The sequence below is a fragment of the Eschscholzia californica genome, unplaced genomic scaffold (assembly GCF_041429995.1).
Source record: "Eschscholzia californica isolate CP2 unplaced genomic scaffold, dmEscCali1.0.p SCAF_6, whole genome shotgun sequence".
Classification (NCBI taxonomy): domain Eukaryota; kingdom Viridiplantae; phylum Streptophyta; class Magnoliopsida; order Ranunculales; family Papaveraceae; genus Eschscholzia; species Eschscholzia californica.
In genome coordinates this window covers 29,037,564-29,065,493 of record NW_028238483.1, presented here as the reverse complement: position 1 = coordinate 29,065,493, position 27,930 = coordinate 29,037,564, and the positions used below count along the sequence as shown (strand labels likewise).

The 27,930-nt window shown below is 36.4% G+C and overlaps 3 protein-coding genes and 1 long non-coding RNA gene across 6 annotated transcripts; 1 reads left to right on the top strand and 3 right to left on the bottom strand.

Annotated features, from left to right (window-relative positions):
• Positions 1 to 135: 135 nt before the first annotated feature.
• LOC147533264 (uncharacterized) lies at positions 136 to 771 on the top strand. Its single transcript, XR_015227190.1, has 2 exons — positions 136 to 249; positions 635 to 771. It is a non-coding gene; the product is annotated as an uncharacterized LOC147533264 (long non-coding RNA).
• Positions 772 to 4,749: 3,978 nt separating this feature from the next.
• Positions 4,750 to 18,133, bottom strand: LOC147533263 (phosphatidylinositol 3,4,5-trisphosphate 3-phosphatase and protein-tyrosine-phosphatase PTEN2A-like). 3 transcript variants are annotated; one of them, XM_086645245.1, is made up of 15 exons: positions 17,684 to 17,870; positions 16,341 to 16,448; positions 15,069 to 15,139; positions 8,809 to 9,180; positions 8,339 to 8,440; positions 8,210 to 8,266; positions 7,733 to 7,798; positions 7,257 to 7,433; positions 7,088 to 7,174; positions 6,934 to 6,998; positions 6,749 to 6,825; positions 6,482 to 6,528; positions 5,854 to 5,984; positions 5,546 to 5,615; positions 4,750 to 5,460 (listed from the first exon to the last, which is right to left on the bottom strand). In XM_086645245.1, exons 4-15 carry the CDS (start codon positions 9,082 to 9,084, stop codon positions 4,960 to 4,962), a joined length of 1,656 nt encoding a protein of 551 aa, XP_086501371.1. In that variant the 5' UTR covers positions 9,085 to 9,180; positions 15,069 to 15,139; positions 16,341 to 16,448; positions 17,684 to 17,870; the 3' UTR covers positions 4,750 to 4,959. The 3 variants fall into 3 exon arrangements, with proteins under 3 accessions (XP_086501371.1, XP_086501370.1, XP_086501369.1); XM_086645244.1 differs by lacking the exon at positions 15,069 to 15,139 and having other exon boundaries at positions 17,684 to 18,100; XM_086645243.1 differs by lacking the exons at positions 15,069 to 15,139; positions 16,341 to 16,448 and having other exon boundaries at positions 17,684 to 18,133.
• A 1,061-nt stretch (positions 18,134 to 19,194) lies between these two features.
• LOC147533262 (UPF0481 protein At3g47200-like) lies at positions 19,195 to 21,223 on the bottom strand. The gene has a single exon (XM_086645246.1). The coding sequence runs from the start codon at positions 21,047 to 21,049 to the stop codon at positions 19,472 to 19,474; it is 1,578 nt and encodes a 525-aa protein (XP_086501372.1). The 5' UTR covers positions 21,050 to 21,223; the 3' UTR covers positions 19,195 to 19,471.
• Positions 21,224 to 23,746: 2,523 nt separating this feature from the next.
• On the bottom strand, positions 23,747 to 27,145 carry LOC147533261 (cysteine proteinase mucunain-like). Its single transcript, XM_086645247.1, has 4 exons — positions 26,208 to 27,145; positions 25,164 to 25,399; positions 24,929 to 25,069; positions 23,747 to 24,577 (listed from the first exon to the last, which is right to left on the bottom strand). Exons 1-4 carry the CDS (start codon positions 26,719 to 26,721, stop codon positions 24,041 to 24,043), a joined length of 1,428 nt encoding a protein of 475 aa, XP_086501373.1. The 5' UTR covers positions 26,722 to 27,145; the 3' UTR covers positions 23,747 to 24,040.
• Positions 27,146 to 27,930: the final 785 nt, after the last annotated feature.

Sequence of the window (27,930 nt, the reverse complement as noted above, 5' to 3'; positions counted from 1 at the left end):
TTTACGGCAAGCAATGTTAGGATTTGGTTGTTGATATGTGTTTTGTGACTGAAACCATTCTTTCAGGTCCTGTTTTTCAGATGAGCTTTCCTTCTGTGGTAGCGATGAACTTGCTTTTTGAAGTAAAATTTGATTCTTGAACTCTGATCTCCTTCTGGAGCGTGCACATTGCCGGTGTCAAAGCTTCATATTTATTCACAGCTACATAGAAATGAAGAATGGACTTGGAGAAAAAGTAGCAGCGATTTTGTAAGTTTGTTCTTGAAGTTGAACTATTGTAGCAATTACTTGGTATTTGGTAAGTGATGCTAAATTTGTTGCCAAGAAAATTATTCTTGAGGTTGTGCTCAACTGAAGATTGTTAACTGATGCATCTTCACTGTCATAACCTTTTCTCAACTCTTCTTTTTTTCTTTGGTCAATTCAGCCTAATGGAAACTTCAAACCCTAGTAGCTGAAATATACGGCGGACCGAAAATGGTCTTATATTCAGTCGGTTTGACTGCTTTGTTTTCAAACGTCAAATATACTGAACCATTCAATTCTAACTGTCATAATCGTTTTTTCGTCATAACTTTATTTTTGGGGACCAAGTATGAGTTAATGGAGACGGCTTGGACTTTTAATGGTACAGGTGTACTATTACGACAAGATGGGTCAGTGTAGATTGCACGGTGGAAACTGTGAAAGACGATTAGAATGAAAATGTCAGGGAGGCTTCATGGATGTCAAAAAGGTCAAAAAGGTAAGTTTTTCTTCCACTATGAAAAATCAAGGGTTTGGTGGATGAAGTATAAACTAGAAAGAGTCACAGTTAACATGGGGCGAAGAAGATTCCACCATTTGATATTGGGTGTTTTTGTTCTGAACGGATTGTCAAAGGTGGAGTTGATTGTTAAGTCCCAATGAGTCGTTATCATTAACCCACTACTTTAGGACCCATTATCAAAAGCAAGTCATTCATTCTTAGTATTATAACAATGTAATAGCACAATAGTTTTTCTAAGATTCTCTGGTCAAAATTCAAGAAGTATCAAAACATCCATATCGATTTGACTCAGACTCCTCTTGTCCACCTGTCCTAACTTTTGTCGTATTGTCTTAAACACACATTTTTTTAACAGTAAGATACGAACCTTGGTCTCCTTTGTGGAGTAACTAATCTCTATATCTTTTGTAATTAGCAGAATAATATCCAATGCATCCACGTTTGGTGGGCAATCAGAGTGCAAAGTAGTTAGTTCTTTAAAAATTTCATATCTTTATCCATTTTAAAAGAATGAGTTTTTTTTATAAGATAACATTTATTATTGTGTGAGTCATGTTATCATATTATATGAATGGTCTTATCTGTTTTGTCATCGACCAATAATGTTTTTATTATTAGTAGGTCAGTTTTGTGAGATGTCAAGAAAAAGACAATCGATGGAGGAGAGAGAAAGAGGTGGAAGAGAGAAATCTTATCGAGGATCAGATGTGTATGGGCAGCTGTTCCCTGGCGGACTGCGCGTGCCATACTAGTTTACATACAGGATCACAGGAAGCACATAACTATATAGGGATCCGATAAGTACAATAGAAGAATCAAAGGATAAGATCACATAATGAAAAATTCTTACAATGAAATGAAAGCATCCCAAGATTGATATTGGATAATCTGTTTAACTTTTATATTTTGATTTTGTTGTATAACCGAACTAGCAGAAGTGATAATTATAAATGTGTATTCTTTCTTTTCAACACTGGGACCTCAATTCCTGATGTTCCAACTCATTCCTTGTCACATTTGGCTCCTCTTTGTATTGATCCATCACCCTTTCGTTCTTAGTCCACTGATGAGTTATGGCTGCCATTTCCTCTGTTTTGACCTGTTCTAAGATGAGGGGCGGAAGCCAAAGACTGTTTGGCTTTAGAGGATCCACTTTCTTCTGTTTCAGTGTTTTTTCGTCTAAGAATACATTATCCTTTTTGTAACATTCTGAGTTTTCACTATTGGAAGTGTGTGCGCTCTGATATCGTGGACCAGTTCCGGAACTGCTACCCTGTACTAGCAGCTTCAGTATTGATCTTTGTTGGATCCCGGTTCCATGGTAGCTTTCTGGTTGCAGCTTCAGTGTTCAGTTGCAGCTTCAGTGTTCATCTTTGCCCAATAGACATCTGATGATGAATATTTGTTACTTGTGCAGAAAGCCAGAAACAACTCATGAATGATATAAGTAATGAAAATAATCCAAAATCTCTAGTGACTCTACAGGGTCCAACTTTCTCCTAATGGTGTCATCAGTAGAAAGTTGATATACTGATGTTTAGAGCACGAAGAAAATACATAATTTGTTATAAGTGAAACAATGTAAGATCCAACAACATAAGACAACATTCTTCAACAAAAAAAATAAAAATAAAATAAGACAACAAGCTCCACTAGTCCTTGACTTCTAGAATCCTTATGTAAATCACATGCTCACGGAACACTTTAGGCGGAAAACATTTAGTTAGCTGGTCCACCATATTGGAGCTTGTGTCAATGGACATTATGAGATTTTGAACTTTACCCCGAGGTACTTAGTGACAATATAATTCGACTTCGAATAACTTCTGTTGTCTTTTAAGTACAACTTAGCTGCCTAATTGCCACGTTATATCCTCATTGATTGTTCTATGTATTTGTCCACTCTTTGGAATTGCCCAAAAAAATGTTGAAAGTTGGTCCAATTCGCTCTTTTAGGAAATTTCGGTGAAATTTCGAGAAGTTTCATTCCTTGCTCAAAAGCATAGTAAAGAATTCTGCTTTTATAGTCGAAAGGGTTATAAGAGATTGGTTTACGCTTTCGAAGAAATAATCCCTCTAACCTTTATAAATGTGTATCTTGATGTGGATTTCCTACAGTCAAGATATCCAGCAAATTTGAATTGGAGTAATCCATAGTTTCTATGTGATCAGTTCTCCTCAAAGCGAACATGCAACATTTTTGTTCTCTATAATTATTTTACCCCGTTTGTTGACCTTATGATGGTTTAGGTCTGGGTGACTAAGATATTTGCCCAAAATTCCTACAATAAACACTAGATCTGAATCAGTGGACGCGTGCAGACCTGTGTAGACACGAGACTCCTAACTGCTGAGGAGTACGGGATCATCTTCATTTTTTTATTCTCAAGATTCAACTTCAGATAATGGAACAAACCAAACTTATGGCCTCTTCCAATGGACGTATTTCCCGGTGAACAATTATTATGCAATAGCAGTTGAGAATTTTATCTATACAGACTTTTGGGAGAAAAACATCGAGGTGTCTATAGAGAAATCTCAGACTATCTGGCTACCCAATATAAAAGAAGCATTTACAAGATCTTTCATTTCAAATTTATTTACTTAACAGAAAGACCTCGGTTTCATGCAGCAAAGCTATAGCACTACTTGCTAGTAGAATATCATCCACATACAACACTAGGGTGATAAATTTGTACCCAATGATCTTGAGACTTGAGATATAAGCAATGGTCAATGATGTTTTCTTTACAAAATTTGTACCGTTGATGTGACACTTGCTTTAAGCCGTAAATGGACCTTCATAGTCCTTACGTCTATTTTATGAAGTTCTAAGTCCTAATGAGCTCCAACACCATAATTAGCCTTAGAGGATTCTTCGTAGAGTCGGACAAGAATATATTTTTGAAGTTTATTCTTTCCTTATGAACGAAGTCATTGGCAACTAGACGTTTTACCTACGATGTTACCTTTTGAGCTCGTCATTGGTTTTGTAATTTCATTTCCAACCAGGCAGACTCGTTCCTGTAGGTAACTAGAGATCCCAAATGTCGTTGTCATCTGTAGATTTCAACTCTTTTTTCATGACCTTGATCCACTTATGAAATTTTGAGCTAGTTTTAATATCACTAAGATAAGTTGAATTATTGTCCAACCCAGTCAAAATCATGCTCACTGAGATGGACAATAAAATTATCTAAGATTGTCTTTCTCTTTCTTTAGTGCATCCCTTAAGTGGTTCCTTAATTAAAGGTTGTTGTTGTCAACCGTTGTCTCCCTAGCTATTTTCTCTGTTTCTTTTAAAGGTGCTTCAATAGTTAGTATGAGAAAACGTTTCTCACAAAGCTTCCACGATAATCTCGTTCTACAAACTACAAAGATGTATCTTTCACCATCACTTGACTTTCAATTGGGGAGGCAGACATTCTTTAGCATGCCAAGCGGCGTATTCGTAACACATTTGCTTCACACGACCAATCATTTTGCAAAAGAACCAGGAATGTCTTGAGTCCAACATTCCTTTGTTGTTGGCTTGGAAGCTATTGTATTTGCCCTACCTTTGTCCTTCTTCCGCTCATTCAACCTTTTTATTCCTAAAGTTGATGCGAGATGACAACTTTTTGTCTATTCTCGGTTAATATCCCATCTTCTTGAACACATTGTGCAATGAGCTCATTTAACATCCGTTTCTCCTTTTGAGTATTAAAGGAGATCTTAAGTGTGTTATATTGAGCAGGAAGTGATACGAGGACCAAATGAACAAGGATGTTTTCCGACATTTCCACCCGAGTCCTGATACTAAAAACATTTGTAAATTACAATTTATAAGCAGATATAAGTTGCAAGTAGCAATTGACTCCTCAACAAAAAAATAAAGTAGCAATCGACTCTGATAACTCTAGGCTACCACAAAGCACAACTTGAACTAAAATTTGATGCAGCAGAAGTGACAAGTAAAAGTGCTTTTCAGAGATATCCCATTACCTGAAAATTATAAATTTATTTTATTAAGCGATACTCATCCGGAGCATGCAAGCAAATGTGTACATAATTCAAAGTTGCAGGAAAACAAAACCATTTTGAAAGAGAAACGAGACATCAATCAAGAACCATTTTTTGTAGAAAGGAGATTCATTTGTATCTTACTAGAATTATTTTACAATTAGAGTCGGCCATTCTCGGGTCTTGACTCATTCACTTTCATAATCTTCATCATCACCAAAAGTAAAAACTGAAGCATCTGCAGCAATCGCCTTGAAATCACTTGATCCCGTCGAATTCGGCTTAGGGACCTCAAGTCCTGATGTCCCAGCACTGCTCTTGTCAAGTTTCGCTTCACTTCGTATCAATTCATCATTTGTCAGCGAAAGTTTCTCGCTCTGACGAGTTACAGCTGCCATTTCCTCGGACTTGATGCTGGTTTTGGGATCCGAGGAGGAAGCTATTCGACTCTGTTTCCCTTTCGAAGACCCACTTTCTTCTGTTTCTTCGTCTGAGAACACATCATCCTTTTCCCGACTTTCAGAGTCTATAGCAGTCTTGGAAGTGGGTGTACTCAGATCTCCTGGACCAGTTCCAGAACTACCATCTAATTTTGTAGTTGCAGCTTCGGTTTTCATCTTCGTTGGAACTGTACCATCATAGTCTATCATCACAATCTCAACTTGAAATCCAGGGGAAGGTAGTTTTCTCTGTATAACACAGACATTTGAGACACAAATACAAAGAACTGAGAATAAAGTTCCGACAAAACCACGGAAAAGTAGATGGGTATACCTTGTCAAAACCATCAAGCTCTGATGTGGTTAGAATTACTCTGTTTTCCATCATCGTCGTATTAAACCAACTACAAGAGTTGAGATTTGCATATTAGTAGAAACTCAAGAAGGAATATTGTAGTCAACAAAGTAATCACAGCATCACGTGCTTCATTGATCAGTCGACAGGGATATACTAACTGCACTTTTGTAGTCCGTACTTATTGAAGGTGCGATTCTTAAGGAAGGCAGAGAAGATATATCATACATTATACATCTTAAAGCGATATTGACTGAACGAATAACACAGATAACTTATTTTTGTACCAGTAGAAATCTCCTTGGCGCTCATGAAAATGAATTTTGAAATCGCCATATAACTCTGTTAGACCAGGCTCTCTTGGCAATGCAAACACCATGATCCCTTTCTTTGGAGTACTCACCCAAAAAACTTCTGGCTGCATAAGAAATGTGGGAACATGAATAGCAGAGTAAACAGATAGCACAACCCCAATGTCTCCACTAACAAACACATCCCCAGTGAAAGACAAATAACCATGCATTTGTTGGGAGACAACTGAAAGATTATCTGCAATAATTACTCAAACATTCTGTACTCGAAAGACTTCACGGAAAAATGTTGCCCCAAATTTGCCATTTTATCGACAGCATATATAGAAACATCAGCTGGTATTTTTTAAAGGAGTTGACGTTCTTCAACATCAGGCTATATCACTTCATTCATCTTACTGCTCTCCAGAATGTAGTCGGTAAACTACCCAACCATAGCACATACTATCCGTAATGCTTTTCTAAGGTGAACAAAACCCGAAGCGCAGGTCCTCTAATGAGCTGCCACTAAAAGTCCACTACTGGAAGCATGTTTTTGAAATGATTGACTAAACTATGGGGCAATATAACATTCGAAAATAAAATAAAACAAATTGAGAGTTACCATTAGATCCTTAGTTCTTGTATGTGTTTTTGTAGAGAACAGAACTCCTGTGTATATACAATAATTCTTGGTTAAATTCCAATCTTTAGTATAAAGAAACTAAAATACACCATCAGCTAACAACAAATATATGCCAAGTTGTTGTTAAAGATGACAGGACACCATTTAGTGCTTCAGGAAGAGTAACAGATAATCTTTTGTAATGGCATGAAGTATTTTTAAGAATTTGGATAGTGATCGGTAAGGCAAGAGATCTTAGCATTATACCGTTATGATCAGATATCGTAATAGCGGGCCTAATCCAGTGGGGACAACTATGAAGTCGAAATCCCCGAAGCATGCACCTAGAGAAAACAAAACTTACACAGCTTAAATGATATAACCAAGATGCCATTAGGAAATAACAGTAAAAGTTGAAATCTTATGAAGTAAGAATGCCAAGAGCTACATACCTTCGCCCAGGCTGATTTTCACCATTGAAGTGTTTCAGGATGCGCTCAAAATATTTGACATACCTCTAAATAAACAAAGAGAAATACTAATCAGACACGGCAAATATATGATCCCTCAAAAGTTACCATTACTTCACAGCAGCAATAGACTTACAATCTGACTTGGAAGAACAAGCCCCTTCCCATCCAAGCATCGTTTTTGGTTAAAATATTCAATGGACTCATCAGCTGTAGGGAAGAACTGCACAGAGATCCAAAGGAAGAACAGTAAGTATCTATAACGCCAATCTTCTATACAGGATTAATCATGGCGAGACTTTCACCTTCAAGAATAGAAGAAGACTAGAAATCATTAGCCCTGTCCTTGCCATGCCAGCTTTACAGTGCACGACGACTACATTCTCAATATCCTCCTTCAACCAAGAGTAAGCACTTCGACAAAATGATGGTATAAGTTGGATTGGAGGGCAATTATGGTCATCAAATGGGAAGCACGCAACCTGGAAATAAATAGAAAATATCAAAAGAAAAAAATCATAAGAAAAGATGCTAAATAAAATGGTATTTTCATTATTTGATCAAGTACATCCTCAATAAAACCAAACGGTCATACTTCTAAGAGTCTGACGGTAGTGTACGGATACAAACCGCATCAACCACACACTGCTAACTAAGGCACACTCTACCAGACTACCAGTACTCGAGTAGTAAGAAAATATCAAACATGAAGTTAGAAAAAAGTGAGATTTAATTGATTTGATTACGTTATCAAGCCACGAGAATAATAATTAGACTGCACCTTTCCTTCAAATAGAGATGCATCGTACAACCTTTCTGAGCAAAGATTATATACTTTGTATTTCCCCTGCAAATGCGAGACTAGTTAGATGACTCCACAATATTTGTTCAGTAAGTAATTCAGCGCCGAACACCACAGTATATACATACAGCAAGTGGAATTTATAGCAAGTTTTGCAAATATAAGAGAACTCCCAAGCAATACTGAGTGCCAATATCATGTGCTAAAATAGCATTCCAACACCTTCATGTTAAATATTAAAAAGTCATGGCCTAAAAATAACAATTAAGAGTTCCGATGTAGCTAGGTTGTCTTTGGAGAATGAACCACTCAAATACCAAGTAGGGTCAAAGTATTTTGTCATCATAATTTATTTATTTTTGAAAAGTGTCATCATCATCAATTAATCACATTTATCATCATTAATTCATCACATTGAACCTTGGTTTTGAAAGTAAGCTGTAATGAACTTGCTACCTTGTGATGTGTTTCGAAGAACTTGATCACTTCTTCCATATGATTGCGGTAGAATCCCTGCATAACATTTTTTAGCATTCTAAATGCAAATACTTACCATCTGTGAACTATTAAACTTTCGCAATTTACCTCTACATATCCGAAAAATCCAGAGCTCATATCACCTGCAGGGAACCCCATGGCAATTATATTCTCAGTGATATATGTCATATCCAAATCAAACCCTCCTTCCTGGATTAGGAATATAAAACCACAGTTAAATAAAACAAAGATGTGCCAAAACACTCACAAATTATATCAAAATATAGGATTTACTAGTTAACACAACTAAAAGAGCTACTAGATCACTACTACTCTCTTTAAGAATAAAAAACAACCAAAAAGAGGGGATGAAAATTTTGAGCACGTGCACATGCTAGAATCTCTAGGGTGAAACAGGTCGGAGAAGTATTCTTTTACACATGCAAAGCCTGACACACTAAATAGAGTTCACCTGACATCCCCACAACATCAGAGGATACAAGTGAATGTTTACTTGCCTAGAAGATTACAGTACAAAGAAATATATAAAAATAAATAGACTGACTCTAGTGAGTAACCTGGTATCTTCGTTTGTTTTGTGATACAATGTGGCGGGCCTTGACTTGCATAGCTTTCACCGCGTTTCTAGATGAGTCCACTAACCCTTTTGTCAAGGACCCAAACACACCGGATTCTGTGGTGGTTGTGGTGCCCTGAGGACTTTCATCTGGCACAGAATCTTTTGAAGACAGTCCAAACCCACCGGTAATGCGTGAAAAAGCTGAAATGTTAGGAGTTTCAGTAACTGAGGCTTTAGCGGGTGATGATGACACATCGGGAGATTCTGAATCCATTCTTCCCAGAATATCACCAGGGTAGACAACAAAGACAGGTCGAACTCCAACTGTTTAATATGTGCGATAATGACTATTTTTTCTTTGGACCTGAAGCTGCAAGTTGGAGTCATCATCATCATGAGTACAAGGCTACAAGCACTGTTTACAAAAAGTAGTATAAGCAAAACTATATTTATTTACTCTCATGGAAGTCTTATAATCAATGCAAATTCGACTTTGGTGCTAAGAAATATATTAGAATACTGACTACTAAAGAGAAATTCAGATAACAAGAGATGGAAGTAGTAGAAGTTTTCTGTTCTGCTTATTCAAAATTGATACTGAAAAGGCCTTTATATAGTCTTACCAAAACTGAACCCATTAACTCCACTAACACCGACTAACTCAACCATTTTCCATAAACCCACCACGTCTTACCACGAACACATTAACACCACAAACTAATTAAACACTATCACATTAACTCCACTAATATTTTCTCACAACTTAAAAGGTAATAAATAATTAAATAAATAACAATTTATCTAACAACCCCTCCCTTAAATTGAAAACTTTCAAGTTTCAGTTCATACAACTTTGATTTTCCGTAGTGCAAATGTCCATCAACCTTCTCAGTTTTTTGAAAGGAACTAAGGAAGCAAACAAAGAGCTTTAGTAAATAACTAAATATATCAGCAAGTTGATCTTCACTTCTGCCATACTTCAGTTCGATTATTGCAGCACTACTAAGATCTCAGATCTGTCACAAAATAATACTTCACATCACTGTGCTAACTCCATCCATGTAACACCAGATTCTTTTAATAGCTTGATAACTGAGTTGTTATCGCCAAAAATTGTAGTAGCTCCTTTTTGTTTGAACTGGAGCTCCTCCAGAAGTTTTTCTCATCCAAATAGCTTGACAAGCTCAAGCTGTAGCAGCAACATTTTCAGCTTCTACTTGACAAAGTGACAATAGGCTGCTTCTTAGAAGACCATGAAAAACAGCCCCTGTGGCTAACATAAAAAACATAACCAGAAGTCTTTTTCTATCATCTTGATCACCTGCATAATCACTGCCGGTAAAAGCAAGCAAATCTGATTTTTCACCCTTTCTACAAGATAACCTAAAATCCTTCGTGCAAGTAAAAAAGGAGTCTTTGGGCAGCTAACATATGCATCTAAGTTGGACTCTCCATGTATCTACTTATGAGACTTACATAATATCTGGTCTTGTATCAGTTAGATACATCAAACTGCCTATAATTTGCTTGTACACTCTTCTGTCCACCTTTTTCCCTTCATGATCTTTATTTAGCTTTAAGCCTAATTCAGTCAAAGTGTTCACGGGGTCGCAATCCTTCATTCAAAACCTGTCCAATATCTCTCTCGTACATACTTCCTTTGAGAACTGACAACCTCATCATCAGATTGTGCTATTTCTATGCCAAGAATAATGCACTTTACCAAGTTCAGACATATCAAACTCATTCATCATAGATTTCTTGACTTCTTTAAACATGTCATCTCAATTTCCAAAAATATGAGATCAGCCACATAGAAACCAACAATGAGCATTTTCCCTTTATCTTCAATTTTAAAAAATAAAGTATGCTCATAAGGGCACTTCTGAAAACCTGATTTCAAAAAATAAGCCTCTATGCGACTATACCAAGCTCGTGGAGCTTGTTTTAGTCCATAAAGGGCTTCTTCAATTTATAAACTTTATGCTCATTCCCATTTTTACTATAACCAGAGGGTTGTTCAATAAATACCTCTTCCTCCAGGTTTCCATGCCAAAATGCCGATTTGACTTCCAATTGCAATATAGGCCATGAATTATGTGTTGCCAATGCAATCACCAATCCGATTGGGTCATGCCTTGCAACTAGAGCAAAAGAATGCTTACAATCAACACCATATTCTTGCTTAAACCCCTTTGCCACTAACCGACCCTCATACTTTTCAACTTCAGTACTTCACCATTTTCCTTCAGCTTTGTTTTGATGGCGCATTTTACACTAATGGTTTAGTACTTTTGTGCCCTCTCGGAAGATCACAAAACTCCCAGGTATCATTCCTCTCAATAGTTTCAATCTTGGCATCCATTGCCTTCTGCCGTTTTGTTTCTTTGCCAGCATTGTCAAATCTTGTAGGGTCACAATATGCAAACAATGCAAAGTGAGTGATTGCGTCTTCAGTATCAATTCCAGTTATCTCGTAATCGTGCCTCCATATGGGCCTTTTTCGAACACGAGGAAGAGATTCAGCTCTTGTTTCACTAGCTTATTCTGTTATTGGCAAAATGTCAGCATCTGTTGAATGTTCGATCATTGGGGCTAGTTCTTCAACCTCATTATCACATGAAACATGATCAGGATACTGCTTATCCCAATTCCAAGTATTTTCTTCATAAAAAACTACGTCTCTGCTGGTTATTATCCTCTCTGTTATTGGATTGAACAATTTGTATGCCTCCGATATTTCACTAACACCAGAAAGACACACTTTTCGCCTCTATCATCAAGTTCTTCTTCTCTTTTCATTCGGGATATGTGCATATGTGATGCAACCAAAAATCTTGAAGTGCTCAGGATATGAATGATCCAATTGATTGCTTCAGGCCATAACGTTATTGGTACCTTCCCTTTTGCCAGCAAGCTCCGCACCTTATTGAGGATGGTTTTATTTTTCCTCTCCAATACACCATTTCTTTGTGGTGTATAAGCAGTTGTGAGCTCTCTACGAATTACATGAGTCCCAGAAGACTCTTTAAATATTATGGAGCAATATTCCCCACCGTGATCAATTCGTCTTCAAAAAAATTTGCGGACTCTTTTCAACATGAGCCTTGAAGCTTTTATGCACTAAAAGCCTCTGATTTTTCCTGTAAAAAGTAAATTCAAGTTCTCCTCCAAAAATTGTCAATGAAGGTAATTACACAATTTTTACCTCCATTAGAACTTGGTGCTATTGGCCCACAAATATCTGTATGAGCCAACTCCAGTACTTCGTTTGCCTCTATGACTTTCCTTTTGGAAATTGAGAACGAGGTTGTTTGCCAACATCACATTCTTCACAAACTTGAGAGGGAACTGAATTTTGAGAGAGACCAATTACCATATCTTCTGTTGGAGGACCTTTAATCCACCAAAATTCAAGTGGTCGTATCGATAACGCCACAATTATGAAGGAGTTTTCACTTCAGCAATCAAACAAGACTGCATATTCTCAACCTTCAATGAAAACAACCTGTTTGGAGTCATCTGCATATTAGCAATAGCTCCTCTAATAGGATCATAAATTTCACAAGAACCCTTCTGTATAGTGATAACAAGACCCTTTTCCTGCAATTGGCCAATGCTTAACAAATTGCTTTCAAAGGCAGGAACATATATCACATCAGAAATTGTTTCACTTAAACCATTTTTGGTTCGTGTTTTAACATTTGCTTTTCCCACAACATTTACTGTCGAATAATCCCCAAAACTGATAGAACAAAATGCTTCATTAAAATTAGAGAAAGAAGACTAACTTCCACTCATGTGGTTACTGCAACCTGTATCCACATACCAGACATCCGTCTATGGTTCCTTTTCAGCATTAATCATCATCAATAGGATTTCACCTTCATTGCTTTCAGCAAAAATTCACCCCCCTAGTCATTAGGCAACCTAGTATAACAGTCTGATATGTCATGACCAAATTTATGACATCTGAAGGACTTTACCTTGGATTTATGGAAATCCCGTCTCTTGTCTCTATCTGGAAGCAGATCATCATTGGTTTTGAAATTTTTATTATCTTCTTTGTTGCCTCTATCTCCTCTTCCTCTCTACCCCTGCTCCTTACCCTCTAGAATTGGAGGCATAGAAGGCTTCAAAGCTTGCTCCTCTACTACTGAACTTCTTTTCATTTATTGTTCATGGACCATCAAAGAACTCTATAATTTACCAAGAAAGAGAATACTATATCACTAGATTCTTCAATTGAACAGAAACACAATCAAACCGAGAGATAGCGCAATATTTTCTCTACAATAATGACATCTCCCATCTTCTCTCCATGAAATAGCATCTTGTTTCTTATCTCCATAGTTCTGGCACAATAACTAGTGACAAATTCTCCATCATTCATCTGAAGGCTCTCAAAATCTCTCCTCAAAGCTTGAAGATGTGCACGCTTAACTCTGCCAGATGATATTCTTTCATCACGGAATCCCAAAGAGATAATTTTCGCCTTTCAAACTTTTAGTTTTCTCGCTTCCAACTCACCTTTTGGGCTTCTGTCAAAATCTTGCCTTCTACTGACATTCCAACTTCATATTTAATAATCGTCCAATACTCCTTTTACCGTAGAAATTTTCCATTAACATGCTCCAATGGTCGTAATGACCATCAAAACCTAGAATTGCTGCTTGCACAAAATTGCTTTCGGAAGCCATGAAAGAGAACAAACTTTTTTTTAAAGGTACAACTTTTTTTGGATAAATTCTACCTCACTTTCTTTTTCTCCTTTTTGTTTTTATATATAATCTAGCTCGAATACCACTGATAAGAAATATATTAGTATACTAGAGAGAAATTTAGATAACAATAGATGGAAGTAGCAGAAGTTTTTTGTTTTGCTTATCCAAAATTGATACTAAAACGGCCTTCATACTTACAGAAAGTGAACCCATTAACTCCACTAACACCCACTAACCCAACCACATCTTCCATAAACCGACTAAGTCTTACCACTCACACACTAAAACCACCAACTCTTTAACCACTAATATTTTTTCATAACTTAACAGGTAATAAATAAATAATAATTTATCTGACATTTGGCCCCGACACTTTCAGAGTAAACTATGCCAACTGAATAGTTTTCCCGTTCTCCCTTGTGTTTTTGTCCAAAATAAGAATGCAAAAGGTGGGGGTTTTGGGCATCCTAAAAAGTCTCTAGGGCATCCAAAATTGGGTGGGAAAATCTTGGATCCCCCCAACCACCCTTCTTCTTTCACGCAGATAAGGGTCGCTGGCAGACTGCCATAGTCGGCGACCCTTTAAATTTTTTTTTATCTACTTCTTCTCCTCCCACCACCACCTCCGACTACCACCCCCTTCGACCACAATTCCACTCTCTCTCCTTGTCTTTTCGTTTCTCTTTCTCTCTCTGTCTTTCCCTTCCACTATTCTGGTGAAGGGAACCCTTTGCTGGAACAATGAGAGAGAGGGGAGAGAGAGAGAGAGAGAGCAAGAGAGAAATAACGGTGGTGGTCGGGGATAGTGGTGGTCAAAGGTGGTGGTGGTAAGAGAGGAAGAAGATCTGAACTTTAAAGGGGCGTCTACGACCCTTGCCAGCATGAAAGAATAAGAGGTGGTGAAGTCTTGGAGGGCATTCAAACTTTTTGGGTGCAAAAAATTCTAGATGCCCCGGAGATTTTCAAGGATGTGCGACCAACCAAAATTTCTTCTATCAAATGATTATAAGTGCACTTCAGCTAAATTACTTTCACAAAACTCACAACCCAGGTCCTGTATAACAAACCTATTCGTGAACACGGAAATCCATTTGCAAACAAATGGCTAAAATTAATGTCTTCACCATTTGGGAAGTACATAAATATCTCGAATGACTATTGGATTCCAAATCATCATCCTCCTTTGAACAACAATAAAAACTCCAATCTAACACTAGTCTCGCAACTTATCTTAAATAACCATCGGAATGAGCATATCCTTACGAGAACTTTTGATCCAGATATTTGCAATTCTATTCGCGCGATAGATATCCAGGCTGAGAATCAGGATGTTGTGCATTAGTCACTCACTAAAACCGGCAAATTCTCTGTTGGTTCTATGTACCATTAGTTGGCTATAGAGCACCACCCCAATCAACAAATTGAGACCCAGTGGAACTTCATCTGGAAGATTAAAACTATACCGCAATTAGCGTCGTTCCTTCGCAAAAATTGTTCTGGCAGTCTTCCATTGAGACAACGTATTGGAAAATACATTAGGAATATCTTGGACTGCCCATCATGCCATTATCCCGAGAAAATGGAGCACGCTTTACTTCATTGATCCTTTGCCAAAAACATTTGGATTTATTCATAAACCCACTAAGTCTTAGCACTTACACATTAACACCACCAACTAATTAACCACTAACATTAACTCCACTAAAATTTTCTCATAACTTACCAGGTAATAAATAATTAATAATTTATCTAACACTTGGCCCCGAGACTTTCAGAGTCAGCTATGCCAACTGGAATAGTTTTCCTGTTCTCCCTTGTGTTTTTTTCCAAAATAAGAATGCAAAAAGGTGGGGCTTTGGGCATCCTAAAAAGTCACTAGGGCATCCAAAATTGGGTGGGATATCTTGGATGCCTCCAACCACCCTTCTTCTTTCACGCCGACAAGGGTCGCTGGAAGACTGCCATAGTCGGCGACCTTTAATTGTTTTTTTTATCTTCTTTCTCTCCTCCCACCACCACCTCCGACTACAACCGCCTCCGACCACAATTTCACTCTCTCTCTCTTTTTCTTTTCTCTTTTCTCTCTTTGTCCTTCCCTTCCATTATTCTGGTGAAGGGAACCCTTCCCTTCGCCAAAACAATGAGAGGGAGGGGAGAGATAGAGAGGGAGAGAGAGAGCAAGAGAGAAATAACGGTGGTGGTTGGAGGTAGTGGTGGTGGTGGTGGTAAGAGAGGAAGAAGATCTGAATTTTAAACGGTCGTCAACTACCCTTGCCAGCGTGAAAGAATAAGATGTCGTGAAGTCTTGGAGGGCATCCAAAATTTTTGCAAATGATTATAAGTACACAATAGCTAAAATATTTTCACAAAACTCACAACCTAGGTCCTGTATAACAAACCCATTCGGAACACGGAAATCCATTTGCAAACAAATGGCTAAAATTAATGCCTTTCCCAATTAGGAAGTACAAAATGGGATTCACATAAATATCTCGAATGACTATTGGATTCCAAATCACATCCTCCTTTGAACAACACGAACAACTCCAATCTAACACCTGTCTCGCAACTTATCTTAAATAATCATTGGAACGAGCATATCCTTACAGAACTTTTGATTCAGACATTTGCAATTCTATTCGCGCAATAGATATCCAGGCTGAGAGTCAGAATGTTGTGCATTAGTCACTCACTAAAACCGGCAATTTCTCTGTTGGTTCTATGGACCATTAGTTGGCTATAGAGCACTGCCCCAATCAACAAATTGAGACCTAGTGGAATTTCATCTGGAAGATTAAAACTATACCACGATTAGCATTGTTCCTTCAGAAATGTAATTCTGGCAGTCTCCCATTGAGACAACGTATTGGAAAATACACAGGGAATATCTTGGACTACCCATCATGCCATTATCCTGAGACAATGAAGCATGCTTTACTTCATTGCTCCTTTGCCCAAAACATTTGGATTTATTTCAATATCTTATCTACTAACACTAAATCTATCCAGAATCGAATTTCATCATGGAAAAAATTATATGATGCAGACAATAATCAACAAATCAATCTACACGCTACTATCCTGTAGTTCATTTGAAAAGCCAGATGTGATAGATGCTTTCAGCAAACTATCATCTCACCAAAACAAGTCTTTGCTCAGAGCCTCAGATTAAGGTTGTTCCTACTTTTAAAGATACACAAGATAAACCTAACCAATAGATTTAAATGGTCTTCTCCAAATCCACCTTATGTCAAGCTAAATACGAATGCTTCTTTTAACAATATTAATGAGAATATCGGTATTAGTTGTATTATTCGTGATCATCTTGCACATTTCATTACAGCGAAAACGCCACACTCAGAGCCAGAAATGCGAAGAAAGTGAAGCTAAAGCTATTCTTAGTAGCATCAAATGTGCAGCAGGTAGTAATTAAAAGTTCATCCACATAGAAGTGACAATCTCACGTAAACCATCTTCGAGATGCAAGGAAGACTATTAAGTGGCAGTCAGTGATACACATCCGGAAAATCAGGAAGTTAATTCCTCAGTTTCATAGTGTTAAATTCTACCACATTCCAAGATAAGGAAATTCTCAAGCAGATAATCTAGCTAAAGGGCCAGAAATCATAGCAGTAATAAGATTTGGCAAAATTTTCCTCAGTCTCTATTGCAAATATATTTGTAATCATACTCTTATTTATTAATATCTTTTGTATTTGCAACAAAAAAGTACCTACCTACTTACAGACAATAAAGGCTACCAGAATGAAAACAAATCACCATCTCCATGAAAAATAATGTCTTCAAGTTAAACAAAATAGAAGCCAAAAACATCACTACAATCTCAGCTCTTATCAACCATTCTATATCAGTTAAACAAAACCTATTACTATTTAATCCAAATCCCCTTTACCAATTATTGTAAAGGATTAATTTCTTTTATAATTGTTTTGTTCTTTCTCTTATTCAATTTTCTTTTTCCTTCTATCTATTATCTTTGATCTTCTGATAAAAAAATTCAAAACGAGAGATAAAAATATCAAAACGAGAGATAAAAATAAAAGTAAATGACGCATGCATCAAAATTTAAAGAGAAAAGGGATCCACACAACGAGATCAGATCTGCAAAAAAAAATTGTGTTTACTTACAGTGACTGAAAAGCCCGGGAGAGTCAGGAGTTTCTTTTAGGGTTTGAGATAGATGAGAATGAGAAGGTGTTCAATCATGGCTTGGCGGTATTCAAGGGAGATTGCTTTGCTTGATTTGCCCCCATAAACAGTGGTGGCGCCATTTACAAACAGTTTCTATTCTTTTGGGTCAACATTTGCAACTTGTGTGCAAAAATAAAAACTGATTTCCTTGTATCTGACTCGTCTATAGCTGATTGGGTCTTACTCATTTTAAAAATCTTTCTGAACTTTAATTCAATTTTACTTCATATCTGACTCAAATGAACTCAAAATAGACCACATGAGCAAACAAAATGCAAACATTTTGAAACCTACGCGAGTAAGGCCATTCAGATTAGTAATGTTTGAATTTAGAAAAAAAACAAACACCTCCTTATTTGAGAGCAAATATATATGTGGTTCTTTAACAAGATTTCAATATGCGAGTATACTTATAAGAGTCACACGTTATTCTTCAAGATAGTGTGCAATTTGAGATTCAGACGAGGCCACGCAAACGATATTTATGCTACAAACCTTCTCTTACTATTACTGAGGAAAGTATAAACAATTCAATCGGTATTGGGAAAGTTATTTTATTATATGTAATAGAGCCGGAGATTGTAAAAGCTCCAATCTTTTGTATCAACAGAGAGTAACCTTGTATTATTCTCTTGTAAGGTTGTTTAGGGTTTGTTAGATAGTTTATTTTTTGTTGAAAGGGGTTTGTTAGGTAGTTGTTTAAGTGTAACTAACTTTCTAACCTATATAAAGCATTGGACTTATTTTTTACTCTATTACTCCCCTTCAAGTCAAAGGACCTAAAATTGATTTTGGTCTCTTTGACTTGGAAGAAGATGTTGAATCATTTGCCTTGGGATAGAGTTGCAACTTCGATCTGAGATAGGAGAAGAGGACCAGGAAAACTCTTGGTGGCAATATCAGCCGGTTGTTGTTAAGTGGCAATGTACTGAAGTTTTAGTCCGTTGGAACTTACTAGCTCTCGAGTCTCGAATGAAGTGAAATCGAGAGCAAGATGCTTTACTTTGGTACGAAGTATAGGATAAGAATATTAGATGCAAATGCTAGGGCATAAACATTGTCACAGTGTAGAAGAGGTTGTTGAGGAAGAAAACAATGTAAGTCCTTCAAGAGATAGCATATCCAAATGATTTCGGTAGCCGAATGGCTAAGATCTATATACTCAGCTTCAGTTGAGGAACGGACTACCGAGGGTTGCTTTTTTTAAGACCAGTTGACCGGGTTTCCAGCAAGATAGATGATCCATCTACGAACTTGAACCTTTCGAAAGATTCGTTCGAATAGATAACATGTTTAATACATTCTTTCATGTTATTATAAACTTATGAAGAAGAGAAGGACTCTAATGATTGGCATTATTTGATTGACATTAGAACAAAACCGTGTCAAGTGGGAGGTGAAAAAAATGTTAGATTTAGCAATACATTTCATAGTAATAAAGAAAAACAAGAACATAAACACATTATCTATTCATTATCATGGTTTAAAACTTCCACTTCTTGTTGAAAACCAAAAAAAAAAAAAAATCACAGTACTCTAATCAATTCAATCCAATACTTGAGTAGTCCAACTCCAAAAAACGAAAAACAAACAGTCTGAAATCTGACTCAGGTCAGTTCAGAGTGCAGAGCTTGAGTCAGATCTCAGACTTGAAAAAGAAATACAGACACAATTGATTTGGGTCTTATACTGAACAAATCCTGTACCTCAAACTGCCCCCATTTGTTAATTGGGTGGTCTATAATATCCATAAACACTATAGAAGGTTTGTGCCAAAGTGAGAAACAACAAGATCACAGCAGCAAAAACTGAGATAATAGCCCAAGGATTATTGAAGTAATTATGCCTTAAATTTGCAACCCAAGCATTCCATTTATGATCGTAATATCGGTTTACTTGATCTGATAGTTGAGCTAGATAACTACTATTAATATCGAAAACTACCTCTTGGCAAATTCGATTAAAAAGATCGGAAACTTCAGAATCACTACCAAGCCAGTGTTCAATAATCCCACAATAATGAAGATAACTCACATCTTCTTCAGAATTGATCAAATTATCCATGAAAACCATATAAGCTGTTATATCATTAGTGCAATCGATTTGACATTGTTCGAAAGCTATCAAGTTAAGAAACAATGATTTCGTTCCGTCATGGATTAAGAGTCTAGGCATCCAAAGGACTCCGTCTTTGTATTGAATGTCCCAAAATCGATCCGTTTTTCTCTTCTTAAACTTCACCCCAGCTTCTTTTAACTCTGTGACACAGTGGATTAACTCCATTCGACGTTTATCGGGTACTTGATGGTTTGACCGACGTTTTATCCAGATTCTTGGTATGGGTTGAGGACTTGATCTTAATAAACTTCGACGAAAAACATCGATACAATGAAAACCACCATGTTCTGTTAATGGATCAAATATGTTTGAATTAGGATGCCCAAGAGATGACTCTAATTTAGACCTATCACTTTTCCTTAAGGGTTCATCTGTGGGTGTTAATGGATCGAAAAACCGAATAATAAGCTTTGCTACAAACCCTTTTTGATTTGGATCACCAATTTGAATACCCAAAAGTTTATCTAAGATGAAAAGAGGAAGTTGATTTTCGAGCATTATCATGTCACGTTGGATCGAGTGCATAGTACTTCTCATAGCGAAAATAGGATCATTTCTCGAGTACCCGAGTTGCCTGAATCCTTCTGCAACTCCTCTGAAGAGCTCAAGAATGAAAATACCATCAAGAACCATCATTTCTACAAATTCATTAGAACTAATAAGAGTGAATGAACCTTCATAACAAGATCTTGCTCTTTCTTCAAGATCTCTAATTGAATTCAAATAAAGCTTTATATCATGACCGGTACGTTTAAGAACTTGATGAAGAGATCTCCATTTATGTCTATTCATATCTTTAAGTTTCTTTCTGTCATGGTGATAAGGACCTAATGAAACAATTTGAGGTACATAAGCTTTGTTATCGTCGTCATTTCTTAGACACTTGGGTATTCTATAAATACAGAGTTTAGCCCAAGCTCCAGCATCTTCGTCTTGTCGAGCTTGTTCTAGTTTATCTTTAATGGAGATAACCCATTCATTATCAGGTGAACTTGATTCTTGTTCAAGAGTAGAATTACCATCTTTGATTGAAATGTTGAGTGAATCTGTTGGGATTTTTTGGTGTAGTTTGAGTTGTGAAATACCAGTAGGAGATTGTTGTATCTTTCCTGCCTCTACTGTTTCTTTGAGTTTCAAAGTGATTAGGTACCAACTCAATAGTTCTTTGTTAAACACAGCAACCATTTTGATTAACAACTTTCCCTTCTATGTCTCTCAAAACTCTCAAAGAATGATATCCAATTCCAATCTCTTTATCTCTCTCAAAACTTGAGCAAAAGAAGATCAAAAAGGTGTTTGTTGTTACTACAAAATTCTAGTAGAAAGTTGTTGACTAGTGTAATTGAAGGAGGAAAATGATGTTACATTCTTTTGGCAGCCCATATGGGCTTTTATTGGTTGAGTCTATTCATTGCCTTCACTTTCTATATAATTTTTAGAGAAATTAAATATTGAGTTAATAGCTTATTTTGTCAATATTATTAGGGTTTATCCAGAGCAAATCAAACTTGGTTTAGTAAGATTCAAGTTTGTTCAAGTCATAAAGATATGGGTCATGCTTCAAACAACCCTCATGTTCACATTTGATATTTATTTATTGTAACTTGTTTTTTTTTTAATTATATTTCACTAGTTTAAATTTTTTAAAATACAACAATCATTATATTGGGGTTGTTACCTATTAAAGAAAAATACAAGAATTTCTTTTTTTTTCTTTAGATAAATAAGAAAAGGAGTTGTTGCCTAACATCACAATTGAAGTAATCAAAATAACCACTATTTGGTTTTCCTTAGTGGACTTGTAACAAATATTGCATAAGTTCACAAAACTAAAAAAATACAGATTTGACATAACTATTCTAACTATGATTCTTTGCCAATTATCTTCTTAGATAAATCAAGAACATGAATTAAAAGATGCCGATTATCTTGACATAAATCTTATTATTATTCTAAACTTCAGAAGCACGTGCTTGTAGCCTTGTATGATAAAAACTGATTTCGAAGTTGCAACTTCTTTAAGCAATATCTAATTGTCTATGAACTACTTTTTATGTTTACAAGTAATTTAATATTTCTTTTCATCATTATACGACCAAACACGAGCTAAAAAATGAGAATGGTAAGGAAAGTAGGATTTTCATGAGTCCTTTTCCTTTCTATAAGAAATGTTGAAAAAAGTTGAATTTTTTCATTTTCATTGTGATTATGATGGTGGACCAAAGCCTATATATCTCATCAATTATAATGTCTCTCACATTATTATTATCATAAGGTGGTGATATTTTCCCTTTGGGAGGTCTTCACCTCTTTAGCTACCATTCCTGTCATTCTTGTTTATCCATATATTGAGTGATAATTAGGTACAACATGGTCCCATAGAGCAGGCATAAAAGATCAAGTATTCCATCCCTACCCACTAAAGCAGGGGATCAATGTATGGTTGGATAGATGGATTCCCGAAACTGAGCCTCTCGATATCGCAATTTCTAATAATGTTATACAAACAGTATACCCACTAAAGCAGGGGATCAATGTATGGTTGGATAGATGGATTCCCGAAACTGAACCTCTCGATATCGCACTTTCAATGTATGGTTGGAAAGATGGATTCCGGATTTAGTAAATGGGGATTTAGGTAATTTCTCTCCCACTAACGGCTGAATTCCGTTAAATCTAACGAAAAGTGGGGGTTTTAGTAATTACTAATAAAAGGTGGGGGTTTCAGTAAACGACATTATCAAAAGGCGGGGTTTCAGTAATTCTCCCTAAAATCATTATATCCTCATTAACATGAATTCTGCAAACAAATCTCTATGGAGCCACTCCAAGTCAGGGATTTACTATGTCAAATCCATGTACATATTCTCGTTAGGAATCACCTTCGAACTTAATGAGGCTGAATTTCGGTATAGTTATGGAAACTCAATTGCGTCCCTAGAATTCAACTTTCCTATGGAATTTGTCTAAAATTACATTGCCAACCTATGAATTATTATCAGAAGTTTCTCACTTAAGATTCTAGTAACTGTGGGTTATGTAAAAGGTCAGGTGGATAGTTGGAAACATATCTTCTTTGATTGCCCTTTTTCATGGTTTATGTGTTTTGCTTTCCCCATCACTCTTAGAATTGAGGCATTAAGAAAGACAACTTTATAGACGGCAAGAAAGAGCTAATGTCACTTGATGATGAATATCAACACTCCTTAATCTACATTACAACATCTTTGTGGATAATTTTGGAAAATGAAAATCCTCGTATCTTCAACAAAGAATGGACTCCTCCTCCACCAAACATAATAAAATGCAAAATTTGATGTTTCCTTCACAAAAATTACTGAAGATGCAACAATCGGAATAGTATTTCATGATTCACTATCTAAATGTATTGCAGGAAAATTCACCATTATTCGATGCAGGACTGTAGATGAGGGGGGAGCTCCGGCTGTTCTTCACACATTATCAATGGCCAGAGACCTGAATTTTGTGAGCCTAATCCTCGAAGGAGATTCTAACGATATTATTGAGGCAACATTTAAAACTCTCCGGTCATCTTTTGATATCTTATTTTGTAAATTTGTACATAGATCACCCAATTGCAAAGCCGATGAGCTTGGAAAGCAAACCAGGTGTTTGAAATGCTCTAAAGAATGGCATTCTGTTATGCCGAGATTGGAGATGGAACTGTTCGTTGTTTTCCTAACTCGTTTGTTTAACGGAAAACAATTCACTTAAGAAAGAAAAAAGAAACTATGACCATTTCCTTTTGTTATCTGCTTCAAAAGATCACAGGGAACGAAGATCTTGATTTTAAAGTGCTTGAAGAAAATACCTAACAAATAACGGGATGAACTAGAAAACTTACTGAAAGTGGTCGTAAAATAGAGTAAATTAGATCAGAGCATCAGTTTCATTGAACTAACTAGTAAAGAAAGAACATATTTACAGAGGCAACTGAAAGCAAAGGAAAGTAAATTAGACAATGAGAATAACCTCTCGTTTTGAAACGGGGAAATATTAAATTCTCTGTACAATAATCACTTTCGAAATTGTCAAACGGTAATAAACGATCAATCAACCAAGTTTTAAATTTGTCAAGGGTTCAGAAAAACCAAGTAAATCTTCCAATCCATTCTCCATGAATCTTCCTCCCTGGATCAAGACAAGCAAAACACCTCAAACATTGATATGTTTCATCCCTCCATGAGGCTTAGCAGGAGTTCTCTTGAGAGCTTTAATTCCGATTGGGTTGTCCTTGCTCATTTGACATGTTCCAGCGTTGATGTTGCAAACTGGGTATTCATGAGGGCAGCAGCTCTTGTGATCGTCACAGCATGTGGCAGACTCAAGGCCACAGCATCCCCAAGCAAAGCAATATCGACCGTATTTGTATATACAACAGCAAGTAGTGCTAGCAGGGCAGGAGTAGTGTTTATCACATACACTTGGAGGCTTCACGGGGGTAGGAGGGGATGGCCCGGGGTTGGGTGGGTTCATGCCTTTCTTTGTGGGATAGGAAGCTTTCATCGCAATTCCACACTTTCCTGTCTTGGTTTTGGCCAGATTTCGTTCCATTCGGATGTAACCCTCTTCTCCCCATTTAGGTCCCCAAGAGTTTCGTACGATCCAGTAATCTTTACCGCCGTCAGTGCCATATCCAACTGCAGTTACACCGTGGTCCAATGCTGTTCCACAGGTACCTGTGAATACACCCTAGAGAAAGAAATAATGGGCATTTGGTAAGTAAAGGGAGTGGGCTTCCGTTTGATACTTCACATTCAACTATAACGAAAACAATTCAATCATTCAAATCAGAATTATCTAATATATGCAATACTTCAATCTAGTGATCTAATTGGGCAACTTGTTGGGTTAGAAGAGCATTTGCCTCTTATATTCAGACTCACAAACAAAAAAAAACCGATCTCAAAACTAACACATTTACTAAATTGACTAAGTTTAAAATTTGTGATCTATTTACTATTCGTCGCGTTCTTAAAGAAAATTTGTGATCTATTCACGCAATAACTAATGGAATGTAGAAAATAAAAGGGAGATATATACCGATTGGTAAAGTTGGAAAGCTCGGCCACCAGCTTCAATGGCAACACTAATAGGTTGGTTAGCAACAGCTTTTTGCAAAGCCTTCTCATCATTCAAAGGCACATCCTCATACCCATCAATTGTCACGACCTTGGCGTTTTTCTGCAAAACGAAACAAACAATCACAAATTAGTTTCGGTAAGGATCTAAAAGAAACCACCTAAAGTAGTATCGATTTTAAGTATTGAAAACTGACCCTGTTTTGATCACATGTGAGATCAGCAGCCTTGTAAGGGTAATCTGTTTCAGTGTCAATGCCACCATTCTTCATTATGAATTGGAAGGCGTAGTCCATAAGGCCTCCATTGCAACCCTGGTTAAAAGATTTATCACAATCCACCAATTCTTGTTCAGACAATGAGATCAACTCGCCCGTTACGAGTTTGTTTATGCCTTCTACAGCAGCAACAGTTGAGAATGCCCAGCAACTCCCTTCAATATTTTAACAAACACTCAATTTAGCAACATTTTTACAGTTCTAGTAAGATGAAAGAAAAGGTGAAATTGGCCCATTCATGATCCATCTTTAACTCAAAGGTTAACCAAATTACATATAATTTTCGTCCTTGATAAAAAAATTTAAAATTAAGCATATACGTTTACTTCTTAAACATTTTAACCATATCATAGATAAAAAAGTAAACCAAAAAGAATTCTTCAAGTTGAAATAAAATCAATAAATAGAAGTGAATATCATTAAGGTGGGAAAGAGGCGAAGTCCGTCGCCTACAGTTATTTAGAGCTCCGGACGGCTAGGCGAGAAAATCCAACACCCATCCAAGCCCGGTAGTTTGCTCGAACTCGAACGGGAACGGACTCGGGTCGATCGGGCCTAGAATTTGTAAAGCTTGCTTATTTTTTCAAAATTCCTTTTCCCTAAATTTGTTTCTCCAGTAAAATCTTATTTCTTTCTCCTAGTGTCTTATACATATCTATTCTAAATTTCTTTTTCCATCACCATTATCATCTTTTAAAATTAGATCTGCAAAAACAGATTTAGATCTGTCATCTGTGAAGTAAAATAAATGAGTTCATGATATCCTTGAATCATGGATGAACCAGTCAGAGCACCAAAACTAAATTATAAACATACCCTTTATACCCTAGTCACTAAAAATTACCCTTAACCAGGATTACCAAATAAACTACATAATTATTTTAATTTTCAGTTTTTAAATAAAATTGAGAGAAAATTAAAATTAAATTGAAAAAAAAAGAGAAGGGGGAAGAGAAGACTAACCACAGCTTCCTTGATTTTTGACATCAACAACTGCACCTTTCTCTCTCCAATCAACAGATTCCGGGAGCTCATCACCAAGATTAAAAGCATAACGATTGCTCTTACTAGAAGAAACCCTTTCTTCCAAATTAGGTTTAGTACCCAAATACAAATTTCTATATTCTTCATTAGTCAAATCAGCAAAACTATTTAATCCAACTTTATATGAATGATTTTCTGAGTTATGTTCATCAATAAACTTGAGATTATCTTTAAATATCTCAAATCTTCTATCTTTCTCACCTAAAGCATTATAAACTTTCCCATGTTTCACAAGCCATGATTCATAAAGATCTGAAACTTCCTTTTCAGTTCTCAAATTAGGGTTTGTTTTGTCACCATGTTTTTCATTGTAACTAATGATCGACATATCTAAAGCAGATGATAAAACTAAAGAAGATAAGAAAAGGGTAACAATCATTACCGACATTGGACCGGCAGAAGAAGAAGAAGAAGAATATCTGAGGGAAGCCATGAAGAGTGATAATTGAAGAAGAAGAGATGGGTATGGGGTTGTTTATATAGAAAATAGTAGAGAGAGAGAGAGAGAGAGAGAGAGAAAGTTGGAAAGGGTATAAATAATATTAAATATAAAAAATATATACTAATTGAATTTGGTAAAATAAAAGGACTAGATAGAGATAGAGAATCAAACGAAAAAGAAATTGAACTGTTGACAACCCAATAATTTTGAAACTCTTCGCATATGGGTTAAATCGGTTTGAGGTTCGAGGAAGAAGCTGGTTATGGAGATTTGAGAGAGAGAAAACTAGTCGGTTTAGAACTGACCCTAAAATTAGGAGTTGTGATATTTTAGTGGTCAATTTGTTGGTGCGACACTGGTGACTAAAATAGGAGGTTACTATATAGCGTTACATTTTTACTAGATTACATCATTACAAGGCAGATCTTAGAGCAAGTCCAACGGCAGCATGTCTTAGACCGAAAAAATCACTTTTTCACTCAAATTTTTTTGCCTCAGCTCTGCCTCAAAAATTTAGCTCCAGCCTCAGCCTCTCTTGAGGCCGAAAATTTAAAAATGAAATTTCCCAATTTACTTAATAAAATTCAATTAAAAAAACATCGATTACAACTAATAATTGATTAAAAATTTAAAACTACTTAAATACGACTAAACAACGATAGAAAAATTAAAGATAACTAAAAGGGGTTTCTTGGGTCTCGTGGTTGACCGTTGAACCAAGCTTCTCGCGCTGCAATAAGCATTTGTGCACCATGTTCGTCGAGAGACCTAACATCAATCCTCAATAAGTCTATCCCATATTGTCGGTTCTTGTGTTCCTTATCTGCTTCTAGATACTTTTGTTGAACCCGTAGGGTCTCTTGTTAAACCCGTACAACTTCCGTCAAAGTTGTTGCTCTCTGTTGCGATTCTTCATCTTTTTTTTCCCAATATCCTTCATTCTGAGTTTTTGAAGTTGTAGAATGTGTGGATAGTTCTCCAACTCTTGCATTTGCTTTGGCTTGTTTACGGTCAATTGGTGATTGATTGGTATTAGAATCTCTTTTGCCGGATGTTGACTCTCCTGGCATGTCTGCCATCCACTTGTCGTGTGTCATCAAAAATTTATAAATATGTTTTAACCTAAAGCCTTTTCCTTGGTGATTTTTGTATACATTTCAAGTGCTCTTTGTAACTGAAATAAACAAAATATATATTAAG

Excerpts from the sequence above, each read along its gene's own strand:
- LOC147533263 (XM_086645243.1), bottom strand. The coding sequence starts at position 9,084 with ATGGATTCAGAATCTCCCGATGTGTCATCATCACCCGCTAAAGCCTCA. Across the intron at positions 7,434-7,732 it reads CATCTCTATTTGAAGGAAAG|GTTGCGTGCTTCCCATTTGA; the intron begins GTGCAGTCTAAT and ends ATTTATTTCCAG. Across the intron at positions 6,529-6,748 it reads TACGATATCTGATCATAACG|GAGTTCTGTTCTCTACAAAA; the intron begins GTATAATGCTAA and ends GTATATACACAG.
- LOC147533262 (XM_086645246.1), bottom strand. The coding sequence starts at position 21,049 with ATGGTTGCTGTGTTTAACAAAGAACTATTGAGTTGGTACCTAATCACT.
- LOC147533261 (XM_086645247.1), bottom strand. The coding sequence starts at position 26,721 with ATGGCTTCCCTCAGATATTCTTCTTCTTCTTCTTCTGCCGGTCCAATG. Across the intron at positions 25,400-26,207 it reads CAAAAATCAAGGAAGCTGTG|GGAGTTGCTGGGCATTCTCA; the intron begins GTTAGTCTTCTC and ends AAAATATTGAAG. Across the intron at positions 25,070-25,163 it reads TCACATGTGATCAAAACAGG|AAAAACGCCAAGGTCGTGAC; the intron begins GTCAGTTTTCAA and ends TTCGTTTTGCAG.